Source organism: Lepus europaeus, chromosome 6, assembly GCF_033115175.1.
Source record: "Lepus europaeus isolate LE1 chromosome 6, mLepTim1.pri, whole genome shotgun sequence".
Classification (NCBI taxonomy): Eukaryota; Metazoa; Chordata; class Mammalia; order Lagomorpha; family Leporidae; genus Lepus; species Lepus europaeus.
In genome coordinates this window covers 557,245-577,848 of record NC_084832.1, presented here as the reverse complement: position 1 = coordinate 577,848, position 20,604 = coordinate 557,245, and the positions used below count along the sequence as shown (strand labels likewise).

General features: G+C 60.4%; 1 protein-coding gene across 2 annotated transcripts in view; it reads left to right on the top strand.

Annotated features, from left to right (window-relative positions):
- The first annotated feature begins 2,580 nt into the window (after nt 1-2,580).
- TFDP1 (transcription factor Dp-1) overlaps nt 2,581-20,604 on the top strand; it is a 38,499-nt gene continuing 20,475 nt past the window's right edge. The window contains exons 1-3 of one of the 2 annotated variants that reach the window (XM_062193899.1): nt 2,581-2,619; nt 3,632-3,704; nt 16,279-16,345. In XM_062193899.1, coding sequence (XP_062049883.1) covers nt 3,693-3,704; nt 16,279-16,345 — 79 coding nt within the window. In that variant the 5' untranslated portion in view covers nt 2,581-2,619; nt 3,632-3,692. Of the gene's footprint in view, nt 2,620-2,690; nt 2,770-3,631; nt 3,705-16,278; nt 16,346-20,604 lie in introns of those variants that run through there. The other variant, XM_062193900.1, reaches the window with a different exon arrangement.

Here is a 20,604-nt window from a genome sequence, read left to right as displayed (position 1 = left end):
GGCATTCGGGAAACTGCTCTGCTCCCTGCTGGCCTGACAGGGGCCACCTCTCCTGTGGAAGCCCCAGGGACCCATGCGAGGGCACTGGAGGGTGCTGGGCCGATCGGAGGCTCCAGCTGGGCCTAGCGTCCACAGTGCTGGCAGCCCTGGCAGGGCTGGCCTGTGTCACTCCCAGCCGGCACCTCACCCAGCCCTGCTGCAGTGGGCTCTCTCCAGTGTGCACCAGGCCCGCGCCTTCCGACCCACGTCCTCGCTCGCTCACGCTCTCTCAGGAGCGGGGAGCCCCGCAGAGCAGGCAGACCCGAGAGCATGTGGGAGAGGAGTGCCTGTCACTTTCGTCTGGTAAAACGCAGAGCTCAGCATTTCTGAGCCGCGGCCGGCACCCTCAGTCAGCATTGTGCCCCAGGGCTGGACACCAGCCCCTGGGATGGGATGGCTCAACAGCGACTACGGCTCTCGCCGAGACCAGGCCTCCTGCACGGCCAGGCTCAGGGACACAGTGTGCCCAGGGTTCAGCTCACCGCAGGGCGTGGGGTCGGCGTGCTCAAGGCTGCATCCAGGGCCCTGGCTAAGACACCTGCACCCACAACCCAGAATGAGAGCGAGCTGCCGTTGACTGTGTTAGAGAGAGACAGCTCCCTGGTGGCTGGGTGTCTGCCGAGAAGCCTCGATGGGCTCCCTCTGCTGTGAGGCCCCTGGAGTTCAGCGTGTGTCGCCATGGGGATGGAGCACCCCACACCCCGGGCCTGTGGGCTCCGGAAGCTTGCCGTCCAGGCGGGTCCACGAGGCTGGGAGATCGCTCACTGCTGCTCTCGGGGGCTGAGAGTCCCTAACCCAAGTTTAGGGAAAAATAAGATCCTACAAAAGAAAAGGAAGAGCGAAGGAAAAGGGAGAGCGAGGAACACGCACGGCTTTTGAGGACAGAACCAGGAGACGCACTCGCAAATCGGGACTGGCGGGCGGCGGTGCGATCCCACCGCGCGGAACACCCGCTTCCCTGGGATGGGCCGATTCCAGGGTTTTGATCTTAGAGGCCGGGGGACAGAGGGAGAGCGGGAGGGACTGCCCCACCCCTGGCTCACTCCCAGATGCCCACATGGCTGTGCACCAGCCTAGCAGGGCACTCACCCGCGGTCTCCCACGTGGGTGGTGGGCACCCAGCTCCTTGAGCTCTCATCACCGCCTCCCACGACTGGAATCAGGAGCTGTCTTATTTTACTTATCTCTTTGAAAGGCAGAGGGAGAAGGAGTGTGCGAGACAGAGATCTTCAGTCTGCTGGCTCACTCCCTAAATGCCCACAGCAGCCAGGGCTGGGCCAGGCCGAAGCCAGGAACCAAGAACTCCATCCAGGTCCCCCATGTGGTGGCAGAGACCCAAGTACTTGAGCCATCACCTGCTGTCTCCACCTGCTGCATTAGCGGGTCAGATCAGCGTCCTCATCCCTGGGCCAAACACCGCTCCCCCCCAGCCCCATCGACCTTCTCTAAGGACCTACTGTGTGCAAACAGACAGGAAGGTTTCTGCCGCAAAGAAACCAAACTGCTCGCATAGAGGACGGGCTGCCAGGGTGGGGCTCTCCTGGGCAGGAGTGGGTGCAGTGGGCGTGGATGGGGTGGGACTTGGGAGGTGTGCAGAGGGGTGCAGGGTGGGAGAGGCTTGTTATGGCTGTGTGGGACTCCGTGCAGCCTGGGCTCGGGACTGGCCTCCACAGCCGTGTCCCTGACACCCAGCCCTGGGTGACGGCTGTGTCTCCAGGGCAGGGCCCCGCCGGCCTGCCTGGCGATGAAGCTGTCTGCAGTCAGAGGCGCACACTGGGCTCCACTCTGCGTGGAAAGGCTGCTTGCCCCTGCGCCCGGGAGGTGTGGAGTCACTGGGACTCTGAGGAAGCCGCCGGGATATGGAGCAGGGCTGCAGGCCTCCCCTCCCCTCCCCTCCCTGCCCAGACACCTGCGCAAGCTCAGCGCCTGCCTCCACCCCTGCATCCATGCAAACCAACGCGCCCAGGACCCTCTTCGGTGCGGCACACCCACCCTGGCCTCCCGCTTGCCCTCCATCTGCTACTCCTCCAGGTGCACACTTGCACCTGACCCCTTCTCCTCCCTGTGCACACGCACTGGTGTACACAACAGCCCAGCCCCACGCACACAGCGAGCACACAACTGGCCCCCTGTTCCACGCACACAGCAAGTGCTCTTGGTCTCCTGCCTGCAGGTGCCTCCTCCCCACCCCCACACCCATGGCTCGCCTCCAGCTCTGCCCCCCAACCCCGGCCCCCTTGGGTCTCCACGCGCGGTCTCGCTCCGTGCATACACACACACGCTAGCGCGCGCACACACGTGGCCCCTCTGCCCCGCGCGCGCATCCCTAGCGCCTGCTGGCTCCATCCCGTCCGGCGCACGCGCAGGCTCGAACACGCGCGCACAGCCCTCCCCTCCCCCAGGGCGGCAGCGCCGGCGGGAGGAGCGGGAGCAGGAGGGGCGGAGGAGGAGGAGGGCGCCGAGGAGGAGGAGGGCTCCGAAGGCGCGAAAATGCGCGCAGGCGCGCTGCGCGGAGCGGGCCCGCCGCCGCCCACGTCACCGCGCCGCGCGCACGTCACGCCGGCCCGACGCTCGGCCAGGGTGAGCCCCGCGTCCCGGCGCCGCTGGCCCAGGGCAGGGACCCCGCCAGGGCCGGGAGCGCCGCCCGGCCCCCGCCGCCCGCCCGCGCCCCGCGGCCCTGTCCCCGCGCGGCCCGCGCCCCAGACTGCGCGGCCAGACCGGGCGAGCCAGGTGCGGGCGGCGGAGGATGCGGTGGGAGCCGGCGCGACGGGGCCGGGCGAGCGCGGGGCGCGGGCCACGCGGGGCGCGGGCGGGCGGCGGCCCCCGAGCTGAGTCCCCGCCGCGTGCGGGCGCCGCGCGGCCCCGGCCCTCCCGCGCCCTCCGGGCCCCGCGCGCTCCTGGGCGCCGGGGCCCCGCGCCAGGCGCCCTTGCTGCGGGCGGGGGCTCCCAGGTGACCGGGCGGGGCGGGCGGGGGTACGGGGCCTGGCCTCCGGGGCCGATGGCCGCGCCCGCGCCTTGGGGGTCGGGGCCGGGCCGCGCGGGGCGGGGCGGGAGGCGCCGCGGGGCTGGAGTGCGCGCGGTGGCTGCGGCCTAGTGACAGGTCGCAGCGGGCGGGGACCCGAGAGCCCACCTGTCAGAGTTACCGGTCGGCGGCCGAGCAGCCCGGCGCGCAGCCCAGGAGGGTCTGGGGGAAGACCTGGGAACTTGCACGTTTGGGCTTGTGCCCTGTTGGGTGGTCGTGTGCGCCTAAGTGGGTGACCCAAGCCCACCCCGCGGGGGCGGGCAGCGCGCCCTGGGCTCCCCGCGGTCTCGCCTCCGGACCGGCCATTTGGGGTGCGCGGGGCGGGGGGGGGGGGCCCGGGCTGCTGGCCGTTTGCACTGGGCGGGCTGCTCGCGGGGTCTGAGGGTGGTGAGCGCTGCGAGAGCCTCGCGTCCAGCTGCAGCGAGACGTCTCAGCCCCCGGGCCCTCGTGCTGGCCGGGGAGACGGTTCCTTTAAAGTGGGACATCTTGTAAACTTAGCTTTTCATCCTTGCTCATTTTTCTTTTTTCTTTTTTTCTTTCTTTTCTTTTTCTTTTTTTTTTTTTAACCAGAAAAGTCATTTCTTCCCTGGAGAGTGAATGTTGATAGCATTGATTTCCTGGACCTGGTAACATGGCAAAAGATGTGAGTATCCTTGCTTAATGCTCAGACACCTGTGCCTGGCACCAGGCCCCTCCTGTTTGATGGGCAAAACCTGAGTTATTAGTATTTCCTGGCTTTTTAAAAGAGAGGTGTGTTTGTGTGTTTGGAAGGGTGAGTGACAGGAGAGACAGAGGGAGAGCTTCCATTAGCCGGTTCACTCCCCAGATGGCCATAATGGCCACATCTGGGTCGGGCCAGAGCCAAGAGTTTCATCTGGGTCTCCCACCCTGATGACAGAGGCCCAGGCACTTGGGCCGTCTTCTGCCCTCCCGGGCGCATTAGCAGGAAGCTGGAGCAGAAGCAGAGCAGCCGGGACTTGAACTGGTGCTCCTGTGGGATGCTGGCATTGCAGGTGCCCACTTAACCCTCTGCGTGCCACAATACCATCCCCTTCTGGGTAACTTTTTAAAGTTGGGTGGAGAAATAGGCTGTTAGGTCCAAGAATGAACTGAGTTTCCCATCATGCCGTCAGCCAGATTCCCTGAAACGCGGGGTCTTCGCACACTGGTGCAGAGGGGCTGCGTGCTTGTCTCCTGCACAGAGCTGGAGCAGGCTGGTCCTGCTGCCTCGGTGCGCGGCTCTGCAGGTTGGATGGCTCTGGAGCGCGTTCTGTCAGCTCAGATTTCCCCAACTCCTTGTGCCGCGTCCTCTGCCTGTGCCGGTCAGGGGCTCCCTGTCCTCCGATGCCGCGTCCCTGCCTGTGCCGGTCAGCGGCTCCCTGTCCTCCGATGCAGGCCAGGTGCCGTGTGCAGGGTTTTGGTTTGACGTTCGTTTTAAAACTGCTGTCATTTGGTTGGTGCCATCGCTCCTGGAGGTGCCAACATGTGGCAGGTGCCCCAGCGCAGCTGGACTCCTGCAGTTGCCCAGGAAGGGTGGTGCCGGACCCCCGCCCGTCCACATGCTTCTGGTTTCTGGAACAGTTTGCTCTCGTCTCTTTAAATGCTTAGATACTCACTGGTGTCATCTTTGAAACCCTTTGTGGTTCCGCGTTGGTGTGGCTGGCACTGTCTGTGTGGCACGGAGAGAGGCGTGGGAGGGAAGGACAGACAGGTGCTGGAGGAGGGGACCCTGCAACCCCCGCAAGGTCGCCTGGCCAGGGCAGGGGCTGTGCCGGCCCCCTAGCTGGTCATCGTTGCATTTGGAGGACTTGGAGTGTGTGCTGTTAGGAGGTGGCAGGGCCCCACGGGTTGAGGAGTGGCTGGTGGGGCAGACTGGCAAGGTGGCCTCCGTGTTCTACAGACAAGGGCTGTGCTGGTCCCGTGGCTGGTGACGCTGCTTTCATGTCATCCGTGTGCTCTGAGGAGGTGGCAGGGTCTCACGGGCTGAGATGCAGCTGGCAGGGCAGACTGGGAAGGTGGCCTCCGTGTTCTACAGACAAGGAGGAGTCAGGGTGTCGGGGACACGCTGGAAATGCAGGATGTGGGCAGGTGGTGATGGAGTGGATGGGCAACCGGCAAGGCTGAGGGCCTGTGGGAGGGGGCAGTGGCTGTGTTGTGCACAGGTTGCCTGATGAGGTTGTTGCAGAGTGGGCCCTCTGGTGTGAACTGAGGGGCCTGGAGCCCATCGGGGGCCCCTAGGCCAGTTTTTGGTGCCCTCTGCTCATCTCGTGCGGTGATTTCTGTGGTCACGAGCAGCTTCTGATCGCACAGGCCTCCGGGTGGCCTCTGGGGTGTGTGTGAGGAACGATGGTCTCTGTTCGTCCTCGTCATCCTGTGAGCCCTCTCTGGGCCCGTGGGCCGGGAGGGTGCGTGCTGGCCACAGCCCGTGCAGGCTGCTCCGGGGTGACGGGTACATCAGGGCTGACAGGAAGGAGATGCACTTGGCACCTGCAGGGCTGCCTGGGGGCTGGCACAGGACTGGGCAGATGGCGCGCGACCTGTCTGTTCTCTCACGTGGGTGTGCATCTTGTGCCCTCTTTTCTGGTTCTTAAATACAAATACGTGCCTGTGTCAAAGGAATCTGGTGAAAACCTTGCCGTTGTCTTGTAATAAACACGGAGCCGTGTGTGCACACAGCCCTGTGTGTGACGGTTGCAGGTACCCCCATCAGGGGACTTCTCTTGTGAGCTGTCCGTGCGCCCCTCACCCAGGTGTGGTTAAGCAGGCCACTCCCTGGGCTGTCGCGTTGTGGAGCGATTCCGGTGCTTGGAGATCCTTGTGGCTCTGAGAACGCAAGGGAAATGGGTGCGGGGGTGCAGGGAGGGGAGGGAGGGTGCCAAGGACGGGCCCCTTGCTGTGAGGCACCGTGTCTGTGCTGGTCCCCACCTTCCTGGGTTTTGCCTCTGACATTCATATATGGAGTAGCACTGACACATGTCCCAGGGAGGTGCCCCGTGTGGAGGGGGACTTGGAGGAGAGACACAGTGGCCCCCACAGTGAAGTGACGGAGACCCGAGTCTCATTTCGCCCCAGAAATTGAACAGGAGGGAGTCGCCATCTGCTATGGGCATTTGGGGCAGGAATTTCCATGTTAGGGGAACAGTTCACTCCCAAGCCTGCGTAGTGACAGCAGGGGCCTGGGGCAGTGCTTCCTTTCCTCTGTGTTCACGTTGGGGGTCCACGCGGCCTGAGCAAGTTCCCAAGCTGTCACTGACCCTAAAGGGTCTGCCCAGCTGCTCACCAGCGGGGCAGCAGGTGCTTGGACCGCAGAGGGGCTGGGAGCAGCAGAGGGACCTGGCCCGGGAGGGGCCTCGGGTGGGGGCCGTGGCAGGGAAAGGTGAGGGCTCTCTCTGGAGGTCACAGCCCATGCTCCCTGCCCCCGGAGGAGTGAGCCCTTGGAGGGGCCGGGCATGGGCCTCCCTCCCTGCTGCCCCTCTGGCCTCGGCTGGCCTCGGGAAAGTCTGCAGGTGGAGTGCGTTGTGGGGCTGTGTCGGGGTGCTGCCCCACCCCTCAGCCTGTGTGTGCCCCAACACAGCCGTGCTGTGCGCTGAGAGCCATCTGTCCAAGGGTCTGCAGGGTCTGCGGGTTTGGAGTCCTCTCTGGGTTGCAAGAGTTCGGAAGACATTGTATCGGAACTGAACATGTACAGGTTTCCCCATTGTTACTTCCTAAACAATACAATAGGAGGAGAGCCCTCCCAGGGCGTTTACAATGTATTAGATTCTCTGGCCCTGGAGGGCCTGTGGGCGCCTGTGCGAATTCTCCACAGCCCTTACAGCCGGGACTTGGGCATTGTGGGTTTTGAGCTCCGCTGGGGCCCTGGAACCACCCCCTGTGGGTGCTGGGGGACGAGGCTGGCCCAGGACAGAGCCGTACTATGTGGGCCCCTCTCAGCATCTGTGCCTCATTTCTGGAGGCTGCTTCGTGATGCCGGCTTCCGCCCTGTGAGTTTACGGGACAGCCCCTGCATGGCGATGTTGGAAGCTGGAGACCCGAGAGACGCGGCCCGGTTCTCTGCTGAGGCCTGGGTCCCTGCCTGCGACTGCTGGGGAGCAGGGACCGCCCCCTTCAGGCTTGGAGGAGGTGAGTTCTGGAGACAAATGCCAATTCATGATCCCAGCCTGAGAGGAGAGGGCTTTGTGTGTGAGGTGCGGGGCAGTGAGGTCAGCTGCTGGGCTCAGCGTGGGGGAAGTCTCCCAGGGCACTTGTTCTTAGACAGCTTTTCATGTTGCAGAATTCGTGTTTTCTTTTTCTTTCTTTTTGTGAGAAAGATTTATTTATTTATTTGAAAGGCGGAGTTTACAGAGCGAGAGAGGGAGAGGTCTTCCATCTGCTGATTCAAGCCCCAATTGGCTGCAATGGCCAGAGCTGGGCCAGTCCGGAGCCAGGAGCCAGGAGCTCTTGTGCGGGTCTCCCACGTGGGTGCAGGAGCCCAGATACATGGGTCATCTTCCACTGCTGTCCCAGGCCATTAGCAAGGAGCTGGATGGGAAGTGGAGCAGCCGAGGCAGGAACCTGCACCCATGTAGGATGCTGGTGTCTCAAGCAGTGGCTTTGCACTGCACCACATCACTGGCTCCTGAATTCAACATTTCTACATGGGTGAGCTTGGAGAAACTGAGCCGATATGAAAAATTAGAAAAATCACAGCTTAATTAAAAGTGTTTCCCCATAACATGTTTTATTTATTTATTTTTTAAGATTTATTCCTTTATTTGAAAGAGTTACAGAGAGAAAGAGAGAGAGATCTTGCATCTGCTGGTTCACTCCCTAGGTGGCTGCCACAGCCAGGGCCAGGCCAAAGCCAAGAGCCAGAAGTGTTTTCTGGGTCTCCTACATGGGTACAGGGGCTTAAGCACTTGGTCCATCTTCTGCTGCTTTCCCAGGTGCATTAGCAGGGAGCTGGATTGGAAGGGGTGCAGCCAGGACTCGAACTGGTGCCCACGAGGGCTGCCAGTGTCACAGGCGGAGGCCCCAGCATCCTGTTTTACAGGTGTTGTGTGAATACCTAGCCCGAGGTTGCTGAGCTGAAGGTGCCTCTTCTGTAGCTCGGGTGTTGGAGGCAGGGGCCCTGGAGTTGGCCCTTAAGCCCCGAGGGGACCTGTGGCCCCTGCCGGGCACTCTTGGCATGAAGTGTTCCTCACGTGGGCGCCTGCTTAGGATAGCTCCTCCCTGCTGGGACTTTAAAAAGTAGCTTTCACCGTAGAGCACTCGGTGCATGTGTGGAGTTGGTTCTTGGCTCAGCCTTCAGCGTGGTTCCATGCTGTGTTACGAGGACTGGTGCTTCCCATGTTGTGCTCGGAGAACCGAGCTGTGGCTGAGCGTGCACAGGGCTTTGGGGTCAACTGAGGTAGAGGTCGAATCCGGTGACCCCCTGCCTCCAGGTGGTCCTGGGTTACCAGGGTGTTGGCCACAGCTGCTGCCTCTGGTGGGGGTCGTGCCCAGCACAGGGCCCAGTGCAGCCCTCCCGTAAGGAGTGTACCTTTGAGGCTCCTGCAGAGCCGGCCTCATCCTCGGGGCCCCGGTGCAGGTATTGTGGTTCTGGGTCCCTGCCGGGTGTGGCACAGGCAGCCCTGGGGCTCCCGGGTGAGTCGTGGCTTCTGCCCCTTCTGTCAGAGTGCCTTACTCGACGTCGGGGCCCTGGTTTATAGGAGCCTGTTTCTGAGGAATCTTTCGGGGCAGGTCTAGGGTGCACGTTGCACACAGGTGCCTGTACCTGCCCTGGCCCTGGGCAGATCATGAGACAGTGCCGGCCTGTGTCCCAGAACCGCCCTGCTCCGGCCCCTGCCTTCCTCTCCCGGGTCGCCTGCCCTGGTGGCAGGTATGTGGGGGCTCCTTCAAGAGCCTCTAGAACTCGAGGTTCCTGCCGCGTGACCCATGTGCCGCTGGCTTCCGGGGCCTCTCCTGCTGTGGTTGCCCTGTGATGGCCCATGTGTAGGAAGTCCCGTAGAACAGAGTTTGAATTATTAGGAACAATTCAGGTAGTGGTTTTCTGCTTTTGGAAGTAAGCTGAGTTGCAGAAAATTTGGAAATTTATAGAAAAACAGAAGGCAGAGAGCAGTGCCATCAGTCAGTCCCCAGGGGGATGGCAGAGTAGTGGCCTGTCCCTATGGGTGCCAGCTGGTTCCCACATTGCGAGGGCTCCCGCACAGAGATGGGGGCTCGCTGGCTCCCCTTCCTGGCTTTCTTTCACGCTGTGCACGGTGAGTGTCTCATGGCAGGCACTTTTTTCCTGCCACGGTTTTAGCAGCTGTATGTTTGATTGACAGGTAGGATTTGTAGACGCCAGTTATGGGAAACTTAAGTTGCCCTGGGAAACTGTACAAGTGCCCTGGGCTTGGCACCTCGCTGTAAACTTGGTCTGTGGACTGAAGGCCCCTTCAAGATGGCCGCCGTGCTCGAGTTTCTTGGGTGAGCCATCCGCAGCCTCTGCTATTTTAGACGGAGGACGGGAGACGTGTAAGTGCAGCCTCCAGGCTGTGGGCAGAATCTCCAGGCTTTAACTACAAAGTACAGGGCGTGGCCACGGGCGTGGCCCAGGTGTGCAGGGAGCAGGCGTGGGCGATGCAGTTAACTGGGGAGGCAGTTGTAGGGAGGGGAGCGTCTGCCTGCCTCACCTGGGGCTGGGCCACACGTGGTTGTCCACTGCCTCTGGCTGGGGTTCTGGTGGTTTCCAGGTAAAACTTTTGTCAAATTTGTTGAGATCTACAGTGAACCTCAGTGAGCCCTGCACGTGTGTCTGTGCGCAGTGATAGGTGAATATGCATGTATGTGCGCACACAGGCGTGCGCTGTCTGGGAGACGTCCTGCCAGGTTCTTTCTGTAAAGATGGGGCCTGTCCTCTGGTTGAGGGTCAAGGTCTAGCTGTTCCCTCCCCAGCACTAGTTCGATGGTGATAATTTGGAAGTGCACAGAACTTGCTTTGATAGGTGAAGGTTTTTTTTTTTTAAAGACATATGTATTTATTTATTTGAAATAGCTAGAGATAGGTATCTTCCATCTGCTGGTTTTCTTTCCAAGTGGCCATGATGGAGCCAGGAGGTTCATCTGGGTCTCCTGCATGGATGCCCTTGGGCCACCTTCTACTGCTTTTCCCAGGTCATTAGCAGGGAAGCGGAGCAACCAGGACTCATACAGGAAGCCGGCATTGCAGATGGCAGCTTTACCGGCTGTGCCACAGCACTGGCCCTGATAGGTGAAATTTTAGATTTATTTATTTGAAAGGCACAGTGACAGAGAATCTTCTTTTTGCTGGTGTACTCCCAAATGGCCGTGGCAACCAGGTCTGGACCAGGCTTAAGCCAGGAGCCAGGTACTCCATGTGGGTTTCTTCCACGTGGGTGGCAGCACCCGGGCCATCTTCCCGCTGCTTTCCCAGGGAGCCAGATGGGAGGCAGAGCAGCTGGGACTGGAAGTGGCGTTCTGTAAGGGACGCTGGCATTGTTAGTGGCGCCTTAACTCTGCACCACAACACTGGCTCTGGTAGGTGAAGTTTTAAGGCATCCTGTTCTGGTTTGCGTTCTGATTTAGAAATGAGTGCTTTCCATTAAAACGCTGCCTTTGTGAGCCGAGCAGCAGGCCCTGGGCTTGTTCCTATGCAGCGCAAGTGCCTCATAGCCTTGTCCTCGCTGACAACAGAGTGGCAGTGCTTGTTTCTGTCATGCAGTGCAGGTGGGAACAGGAGAGAGCACAGGTCTGTGCCCTGACCCTGGGGTGCATCTGCTGTGTGTCTGTGTCCTGACCTGGGGTGCATCTCCTACCAGACTATGTCCTGACCTGGGGTGCACCTGCTGTGATCTGTGTCCTGACCTGGGGTGCACCTGCCGTGGGACTGTGTCCTGACTCTGGGGTGTATCTGCCATGGGACTGTGTCCTGACCTGGGGTGCACCTGCCGTGGGACTGTGTCCTGACCTGGGGTGCACCTGCCGTGGGACTATGTCCTGACTTGGGATGCACCTGCCGTGGTCTGTGTCCTGACCCTGGGGTGCACCTGCCATGGTCTGTGTCCTGACCCTGGGGTTCACCTGCTGTGGGCCTATATCCTGACCTGGGGTGCACCTGCTGTGGTCTGTGTCCAGACCTGGGGTGCACCTGCCGTGTGTCTGCGCCCTGACCCTGGGGTGTACCTGCTGTGAGCTGCATCCTGACCCGGGGGACACCTGCCATGGGACTGTGTCCTGATTTGGGGTGCACCTGCCATGGGACTATGTTCTGACTTGGGGTGCACCTGCTGTGAGCTCCTGACCCTGGGGTGCACCTGCCGTGAGTCTGTGTCCTAACCTGGGGTGCACCTGCTGTGGGACTGTGTCCTAACCTGGGGTGCACCTGCTGTGGGACTATGTCCTGATTTGGGGTATACCTGATGTGAGCTGCATCCTGACCTGGGGTGCACCTGCTGTGAGTTTGTGCCCTAAGCCTCATGTGGAGCCCTGATGGCCACTTCAGTGCCACCTTTAAAACCTGCAGCAGTTGTATTCTGATGTCATCATCAAGACCCTATGGTTTGGCCGGCGCTGCAGCTCAATAGGCTAAGCCTACGCCTGCGGCGCTGGCACACCGGGCTCTAGTCCCGGTCGGGGTGCCGGATTCTGTCCCAGTTGCCCCTCTTCCTGTCCAGCTCTCTGCTGTGGCCCCGGAGTACAGTGGAGGATGGCCCAAGTCCTTGGGCCCTGCACCCCATGGGAGACCAGGAGAAGCACCTGGCTCCTGCCTTCGGATCAGCGCGGTGCGCCGGCCGTGGCGGCCACTGGAGGGTGAACCAATGAAAGGAAGACCTTTCTCTCTGTCTCTCTGTCTCACTGTCCACTCTGCCTGTCAGAAAAAAAAAGACTCTATGGTTCACAGCTCATGGCAGCAGCATTTAGGGGAAAGCTCTGCGATGGCATGTTTTGGGATGCCGTGTGGTGAATGATGTGTGATGGAATGGTGTGTTTTTCTTTTTCTTTTCTTTTTTTTTAAGATTTTATTTACTAAAAGTGAGAGAGTTACACAGAAGAGAGGCAGAGAGAGAGAGGTCTTCCATCCGCTGGTTCACTCCCCAGTTGGCAACAACCGCCAGAGCTGCGCCGATCTGGAGCCAGGAGCCAGGAGCTTCTCCCGGGTCTCCCACGTGTGTGCAGGGGCCCAAGGACTTGGGCCATCTTCTGCTGCTTTCCCAGGCCACAGCAGAGAGCTGGATCGGAAGAGGAGCAGCTGGGACTAGAACCAGCGCCCATATGGGATGCTGGCGCTGCAGGCCAGGGCGTTAACCCGCTGTGTCACAGCGCCGGCCCCAGGATGGTGTGCTTTTCGTGATGTGTGGTAGATGAGTTGTGGCTGGTGTGTGGTAGATGAGTTGTGGATGGTGTGTGGTAGATGGTGTGTGGTGAGTGACGGGACAATTGTTTCACAGCAAGATTTCTGGTTATGTGGTTGAGGTTTTGTGCTGTTTAGTCAATGTTAATCTGTAAGAATGATTTACACTGGGGCTGGGGCTGGGGCAGGGGCTGTAGTGTAGTGGGTTAAGCCACTGCCTGTAGTTCCAGCATCCCATGTAGCTTCCAGTTCAGGCCCCGGCTGCTCCACTTCTGATCCAGTTCCCTGCTGGTGCACCTGGGAGAGCAGTGGAGGAAGGCCCAGGTGCTTGGGTCCTTGCACCCACGTGGGAGACCCTGAAGAAGCTCCTGGCTTTGGCCTGGCTCAGCCCTGTCCATTGTGGCCATTTGGGGAGTGACTCAGTGGATGGAAGGCCTCCCACGTCGTAGCTCTGCTTTTCAAAATAAACAAAATCTTTTAAAACAGAAAAATGACTTACATGAAGAAGTCAGAGAGCCTGTAATTGGGTCTATTTCAGTGTGTTCCTAGACAGAGTTGTGTTTGATGTCGTGATTGGGCAGACTTGATGTCTAAAGTGTCGGAGGCCCCAGCTCCCTAGGGCAGCCCCAGTGGCAGCTACAGGTGGGGCAGGTACAAGGTGGGGCATCGGATCCTGGGAGACTGACACAGGATTGGCTTTTGAGGTGAGACCTTGTGCGGTCACAGGAGCAGTCGCTGTGCCGGCCCCTTGTCTAAACTGAGCAGGGTTGCAGGCCAGCTGGCTCAGCCCCTTGTGAGTTGTGCCGGTGTGTCACTGTTGGCAGCTCCTGGGGCTAGTGGCGCTTTTTTTTTTTTTTTTTTTTTTGACAGACAGAGTGGACAGTGAGACAGAGAGACAGAGAGAAAGGTCTTCCTTTGCCGTTGGTTCACCCTCCAATGGCTGCCGCGGCTGGTGCGCTGCGGCTGGCTCACCGCGCTGATCCGAAGGCAGGAGCCAGGTGCTTCTCCTGGTCTCCCATGGGGTGCAGGGCCCAAGCACTTGGGCCATCCTCCACTGCACTCCCGGGCCACAGCAGAGAGTTGGCCTGGGAGAGGGGCAACCGGGACAGAATCCGGCGCCCCGACCGGGACTAGAACCTGGTGTGCCGGCGCCGCAAGGCAGAGGATTAGCCTGTTGAGCCACAGCGCCAGCCCTGGGGCCAGTGGCTCTTGACAGCAAGCCCGAGTCCTGCCTGGGGTGAGCCTGGGAGGTTCTGCACCCTGGAGCCCCTCTTGTCCTGGGCAGGGCTGGACACTTGGTCGTGCTGGGCACGAGTTTCATGGACACCTGATCAGCACTATTTGGGGCGGGCGTGGAAGCCTTGGGTCTCCATCCTGGGAAGGAGGCGGGGCAGGGGCAGGCCAGTGGCACTGGCCTGGAGCTCATGTGGAGGCGTGTGGTTGGCGCCGTTCTGGCTTCCCCGGCTGCCTGTGCTGGTGGGTTCTACCCAGGTCTCCACTCCCTGTGCCTGTGCTTCTGGAAGGCGAGCGCACTTGGTGTGGTTTTGGGGGAGGGAGGGATCTGGTTCCCACAGGTGGGCTCAGGGTCCTCCGGAAATGTCTGCCCCGGCTCTGCCCACTGCGCTCAGGGTGCGGGTCGGGCACTGCCCACCGCTCTGGGCCTTCAGAGCCGCTCAGAATGAGGCGTCTGTGGCCGGGTGTCAGGGATGGGCTGGGTGGCACGTTCTGCCTGCAGCACCATGCACTCCGGCCTCGGTTGTCGGGAGCCGCACGGTGCTTCCCCTGCTGCCGGAGGGCCCACGCCCTGGCCACACGCTCTCCAGAGGCCCCACATCAGCGCCGTCCTCTGAGGGACCCCACGTCAGGAGCCCCCTCAGCCCCGCCCTCCTGGGGCTGCAGGAGTTGGCTCAGCGAGGAGAGCAGGGACATCTTGGCCCCGTGGCTGCTGTGACACAAACCCCAGGGCACACTTGGTGGCTTCGGTGCCCAGATGCTTCTCTCTCTGCCCTGGAGTCCCCGGCTGCTGATGGGCCCCGTATCCGGGGTGCGAATCCCACCCTCCGCCCTCGGGACCACATCTCCTACAGGCCTTGCCTTGGTCGGTTCAGCACCCGAATTCCGGGAGGGGCACAGGCATCTGGGAACAGGGGCTGCCGCACACGTGCTGCGGGCCCTGGTGCACAAAGCTGCGGCTCTGCGGGGTTGCCTTATGTTCAACAAGAGACTAGTGCTGTTCGGTTTCCTGATTTCCTCCGGGAAGGAGCGGCCTTGGTGACTTTGAGACCCTCAGGTGGAGGGATGGATGTCTGTGTGGCAGAACTCATTGTTGGGAGATCCGGCTCTGCCCGGTGCCGGTGCCGGTGCCTCAGAGCTGGCGGTGTCCACCCTGGAGGCCAGTTCCTGGGGCCCCAGCATAAACTGAGCACAGACGGCGTGGGCACCATGGGCCCCGGCCATGCCAGGCTGCTCCGAGTCTGTCCCCGTGGTGCTGCTGGAGCAGGCGCCGCCCCTGCCTGCACTGTGCTGAGTGGCTGTGGTGGGGTAGCTCAGGAGTAGGCAGGTAGCAGTGAACTTCAGAGAGAGGCCTTTGGAGCGTGACATGGGACCCCTGGGGTCGGTCATCCTGGATCTGCCGGTGCTAGGGTGTGGCCGTGGCCTCTGCGAGCGAGTGGTCAGAGGGGCACCCGTGCCACTTTGCGTCTAGTGTGGGGTGAGTGTGGCCCTCAGCTGCGTTAGGCCTCAGCGGTGCCGGTGCCTGTGGGACTGACCCGCGCCCAGAGAAGGACGGCATCCCCAGGCAGGGTGGGGGCCCAGCCTGGCCGTCTGTCACAGCTGTAGTCACTGAAATGATTGCTGGAGCTGGGGCTCAGGCCGTGCGCAAACCCCAAGCCGCGGGGCAGCTGGCCTGAACCTCCCAGCCGTTCTCTCCTGGCCTCCCTTCCCTCAGCCTTGCCTCCCTGCCTGCCTTCCCGTCCTGCTGTGCGCTGGCCTGAAACACGTGTGGCTCTCCTGGAGTTCCCCGTGGGCTGTGCTCACCAGGTCCTGGCTGCCCAGTGTGGTCCTGTGGGCCTTACTGCGAGGTGTTACCTACCTGCTCTGCTTTCTTCGCCTGGCCCAAGCGCCCGGCTCTGCCTGCCCAGGTCACCCACCTGACTGGAGACCCTGGCCCTGGTCTCAGGCCTTGCCCTGTAGCCCAGCCTCTTAGCCTAGCCTGCCCACACATGTGCCTGCACTGGGCTCAGTGTCATGCAGAGTTGCCATGTGTATGTGCGCGTGTGTACGGAGTTGCCGTGTGCATGCACTGAACTGTTGTGTGTTTGTCTGCATGTGTTTGTGTGTCTGCAATCTTGTGTGCGTGCGCTGAGCTGTTGTGTGCGTGTGATATGGAGTTGGCATGTGCTATACTGAGGTGCTTTGTGTGCGTGTGTGTGTGTGTGTGCATGTTGCCTGCAGGAAGCCCATCATTCCCAGAGTCTATGCCCCTGGGGAGCCCTCGCCCTGGGGACTGAGAACAGGAGATTGGAAGGTCGGTCCCCTTGGTTTCCTGGAGGAGCGGCTGAGGGGCACTTGGAGACCCCCCCCTGAGCTTGCCTGCTGTTCACTCTGCCCTTTGCTTGGCGCCTGTTGGGAGCGTGTGCTCTCCATTGCTGATGGGCACGGCATTCTTGTGTCATTGCCATTGCCTGGCAGACTGTGCTGTTTGGCCCTGGAAGTCATCCCTGTCGGTGTCCAGTGTGTCGGCATGGCCTGTGCCTGAGGGGTGAGCCGTGACAGCAGCAGCCTCTGTTGTGGGCTGTTACTCTGCAGAGCCCTCCGAGGGGTTTGGTCTGAGAGGGGCTGTTGCGGATGCTGAACTCACTGTTGCTGTTGTTGCTGTCTGCAGGCCGGCCTGATTGAAGCCAACGGAGAACTGAAGGTCTTCATCGACCAGAACCTCAGCCCCGGGAAAGGTAAGGGACCGCCTCCGGAAGTGGGGGTCTGCCAGTGGGTGCGTCCAGCTTGGTGTCATCATGGACATGTGGCTGCTGAAGCAGTGACTGTAGAAGCGCCACGCATGGCTCTCTTGCCCCAGGGGCCATCTCATGTGGACTTGGGCTCCAGCATTCAGGGCCCACCTGGGCCTGCACAGCCATAGCTGTTCATTTTGGTTTCTGATTTATGCTTACTGTTTGCATAGTGAGAAAACCGTAGACAAGTTGGGAGAAGAAAATGGAGTTCTCCCAGAATAATGAGTCGCCCATCAATTGTGTAGGTGTGGCTGACGTTTGCTTTGTGGCCAGGAGCACTAATGGTGCCGTAGAGGGAAGATGGCTGCTCATGGGGCCTGGGTGCGTGCCTCAGGCCAGTTCTGCTCCAGGGCTGGGTGCACACCTCACACCGGCTCCAGCTGGGGCTGGGTGCAGCCTCACGCTGGCTCCACCTGGGGCTGGGTGTGCGCCTTAGGCCAGTTCTGCTCCAGGGCTGGGTGCACACCTCACACTGGCTCCACTTGGGGCTGGGTGCACACCTCACACTGGCTCCAGCTGGGGCTGGGTGCAGCCTCACACTGGCTTCAGCTGGGGCTGGGTGCACACCTCACACTGGCTCCACTTGGGGCTGGGTGCACCTCACACTGGCTCCACTTGGGGCTGGGTGCACACCTCACACTGGCTTCAGCTGGGGCTGGGTGCACACCTCACACTGGCTTCAGCTGGGGCTGGGTGCACACCTCACACTGGCTCCACTTGGGGCTGGGTGCACACCTCAGGCCTGCTCACATGGGGGCTGGGTGTGCACTTCATTCCTGCACCCAGTGACTCCCAAAGAGACCTGAGAGGGAGTGGGGTGCGGATCTGGGAGTCCTACCTCTCCACTGGCTGCACGCTCAGTCTGCCGTTGCGTCGGGGTTTGCCCTGCGGCTGTCCCGGACGTATGAAGGGCCAGAGGTGCATGCTGGCTGCTTGCAGTGTAGTCTGCAGTGAGACTGCTCGGCGAATCTCCGTTTGTCCTGAGAATCCTCTGCCGGCAGGGCCAAGAGGTGTCCCCTTTGCTTGTGGAGCGGTGGCATTTTAGATCATTTTTAAGCATCACCTGTTTCTAGCTTTTCTAATTACTCTCGAGTATAAAATTAACTGTTTTTACTCTAACCGTGAGACCTTAGGAAGTGATCTCGGATGCTTCCTGGAACCGAGGGGTGGGGAGTAGTGATGGCCTCCGCTTGGCCTTCTGCTCTGCTGGCTAGGAGCCACCCACACCCAGAGGAGCCAGGTCCAGATGTCCCCAGGGCTGGGCACGTCCTTCCTGGTCTCTCCCTGGGTGCAGGACAGAGAGGTCCAGAGGGCTTGAGCTGGAGGTTGCAGAAGGCTCCCGCTTCCCTGTGGGGTGCACTACAGCCCCGTGTGCCCTGCGTGCCTCACACAGGGGCCATGGTGTTCCTGCCTGTTTGCTGAGGGTGCAGCCCGGCTCGCGGAGCCTCCGAGGGTGAGGGAGGCAGGGCTGTCCACCTGGGCCTGCGGTGCGCACAGGCGCTTGTGGAGGTGTTGGTTACTGTCGCTTACTGGATTAAAATGTCACAGAAGTTTCGGGCATGGTGTTTTCTGTCTAAGTGATGAGGCAGGAACCACGGAAACGTTGGGTTTTGTGTCCTCGGAGGAAGTGTCCCCAGCTGCTTGAGCTCCTGCTGTGTCTAGGCTCCCAGGTGCACCTGCTGTGCGATACACTGGCTCGCTCCTCCTCTTGCTGGCAAGCCTGTGCTTAGATCTGTACTGTTTCCTTGTGAGCCGGAGATGCCGAGCAGGGCTTGGCAAGTGCAGCGTGGTGTGTCTTTGAGATGTGCACTTGGGCCCTTGCCTCTCCCGTTCTGCTCACCCTGTTGCTCCCAGCCCAGCTGTGGGCCGCTGCTGTTCCAGGCACCAGGAGGCATGCTCACCCTGCATGCCTGTGGCGCCCTTGCTTCCAACCTCGGAGGGGCTCCTGAGTAGCTGCACTTGAGCCTCAGGCCCAGCCAGCAGTGTCCAGATGACAATGACCACTGCACCCCTGACAACCTGGAAGTTCTTTTCCCCAGAAACACTCCAGATTCATAAAATTTTGCATGCACAGACGTCCAAGGGTGAGAGCCTCCAGTGCAGTTTTAGGGAAGAATTTTCAAACAGGCTCTGCAATGGTGGTAGCCGTTTCGGTTGTTCCTGTTTTTTATGAATAGCAAATGCTGATACAGGCGCTTACACACACATTCCTGTGTGGACACAGACATGCATCGCATGGGGGCAAATGCTTGGAGAGAGACTGCTGGACAGTGCGTGGACACAGGTGCGTGTTGCTTTGGGCACACACTTGGAGAGGGATTGCTGGCTGGCTCAGGTCTCCCGGGTCTCAGTTAAGCCTCATTTAGCATTCAGACGGCCACACTGCACCTGGGAGTGCACATGGGAGTGTGAATGTGTGTTCTCCGTGCATTTGCTGTTGCATCACGGACTTTCCAGCTGTGGTGGGCAATGTATGGCTTTTTGTTTTGTTTTGTTTTGTTTTTATTTGAGAGGTAGAGTTACAGAGAGAAGGAGAAACAGAAAGATCTTCCATCTGCTGGTTCACTTCCCAAATGGCCACACCAGCTGGAACTGAGCCAATCTGAAGCCAGGAGCCAGAAGCTTCATGTGGGTCTCCCACATGAGTTCAGGGGCCTAAGCACTTGGGCTGTCTTCCACCGCCTTCCCAGGCCATAAGCAGAGAGCTGGATTGGAAGAGGAGCAGCCGAGACACACACCGGTGCCCGTATGGGATTCAGGCACCACAGTGCCGGCCCTGTGTGGGTTTCTTTGACCTTAACAGTTCCAGTGTTTTGGCTGTTTCTGTTGTAGTGTTTAAAACTAGAGTGTGTGATTGACATGTTATTTGTAGAAGCTTTCTTCTGGCTGGTTGTTAATACGCATCAGTGGTTTCTGGAAAGAACTGTGGCACCAAGACTCACGCACGGGCTGGGTGTTCATCCTCGGCGTGCCTGCAGGCGTGGGCACCTGTTGAGGTGACCTGGAGTGGACTCTCGTGAGACCCCATCCTCCTCCTCGTTGTCTTTATTCTCCTCCCTCTCCAGTCATGGGTCGTCTGGCTTCAGAATAGGGTCCAGTGGCAGGCAGAGGGAAGAAAGCACACGTGGCTGCACACACATGGACTGTGCATGGGGTCAACCTGGCCTGCCTTCCCCGGTAACTTTTGTCTCCCCCCCCCCGTTACCTCCAGGGAGCCTCCTGGAGACACCACCAGCCAGCTTTTTTTCTCCTTTTATCCGTCTACCTCTTGTATCAAAAAGCTTTATTTATTGAAGCAGAGAGATTCCATCCACTATTAGATCATTCTCCAAATGGCCACCAAAGGCCTACTCCCTACCCCCTGTTTCTGACTGAAAGGACAATTGGAAAAGTCGGTGTCCATCTTCAGCCCAGTAATGATGCTTCTGCACGCACAGTGACCTTGCTCCTGGGTGGAGACGATGGCCCTTCAGTGACGTGCTGCTCAGGATGCCAGAGGGCTGCACAGCCAGAGGAGAGGCTGTGGGGTGGCGTAGCATGTGCAGTTGTGTGCTGTGTACAGACTAGGGCCATGTGTGCAGACGCATGCTGTGTGCAGCTCTGTGCCCTGTGCAGGTGTGGGCTGTGTACAGATGTGGGCTGTGTGCAGGCTGGGCCCTGTGCAGGTGTGGGCTGTGTGTGGACGCACGCTGTGTGCAGATGTGGGCTGTGTGCAGGCTGGGCCCTGTGCAGGTGTGGGCTGTGTACAGATGTGGGCTGTGTGCAGGCTGGGCCCTGTGCAGGTGTGGGCTGTGTGTGGACACACGCTGTGTGCAGATGCGTGCTGTGTGCAGGCTGGGCCCTGTGTAGGTGTGGGCTGTGTGTGGACACACGCTGTGTGCAGATGCATGCTGTGTGCAGGCTGGGCCCTGTGCAGGTGTGGGCTGTGTGTGGACACACGCTGTGTGCAGATGCGTGCTGTGTGCAGGCTGGGCCCTGTGCAGGTGTGGGCTGTGTGCAGGCTGGGCCCTGTGCAGGTGTGGGCTGTGTGCAGACTGGGCCCTGTGCAGGTGTGGGCTGTGTGTGGACACACGCTGTGTGCAGATGTGGGCTGTGTGCAGACTGGGCCCTGTGTAGGTGTGGGCTGTGTGTGGACACACGCTGTGTGCAGATGCATGCTGTGTGCAGGCTGGGCCCTGTGCAGGTGTGGGCTGTGTGTGGAC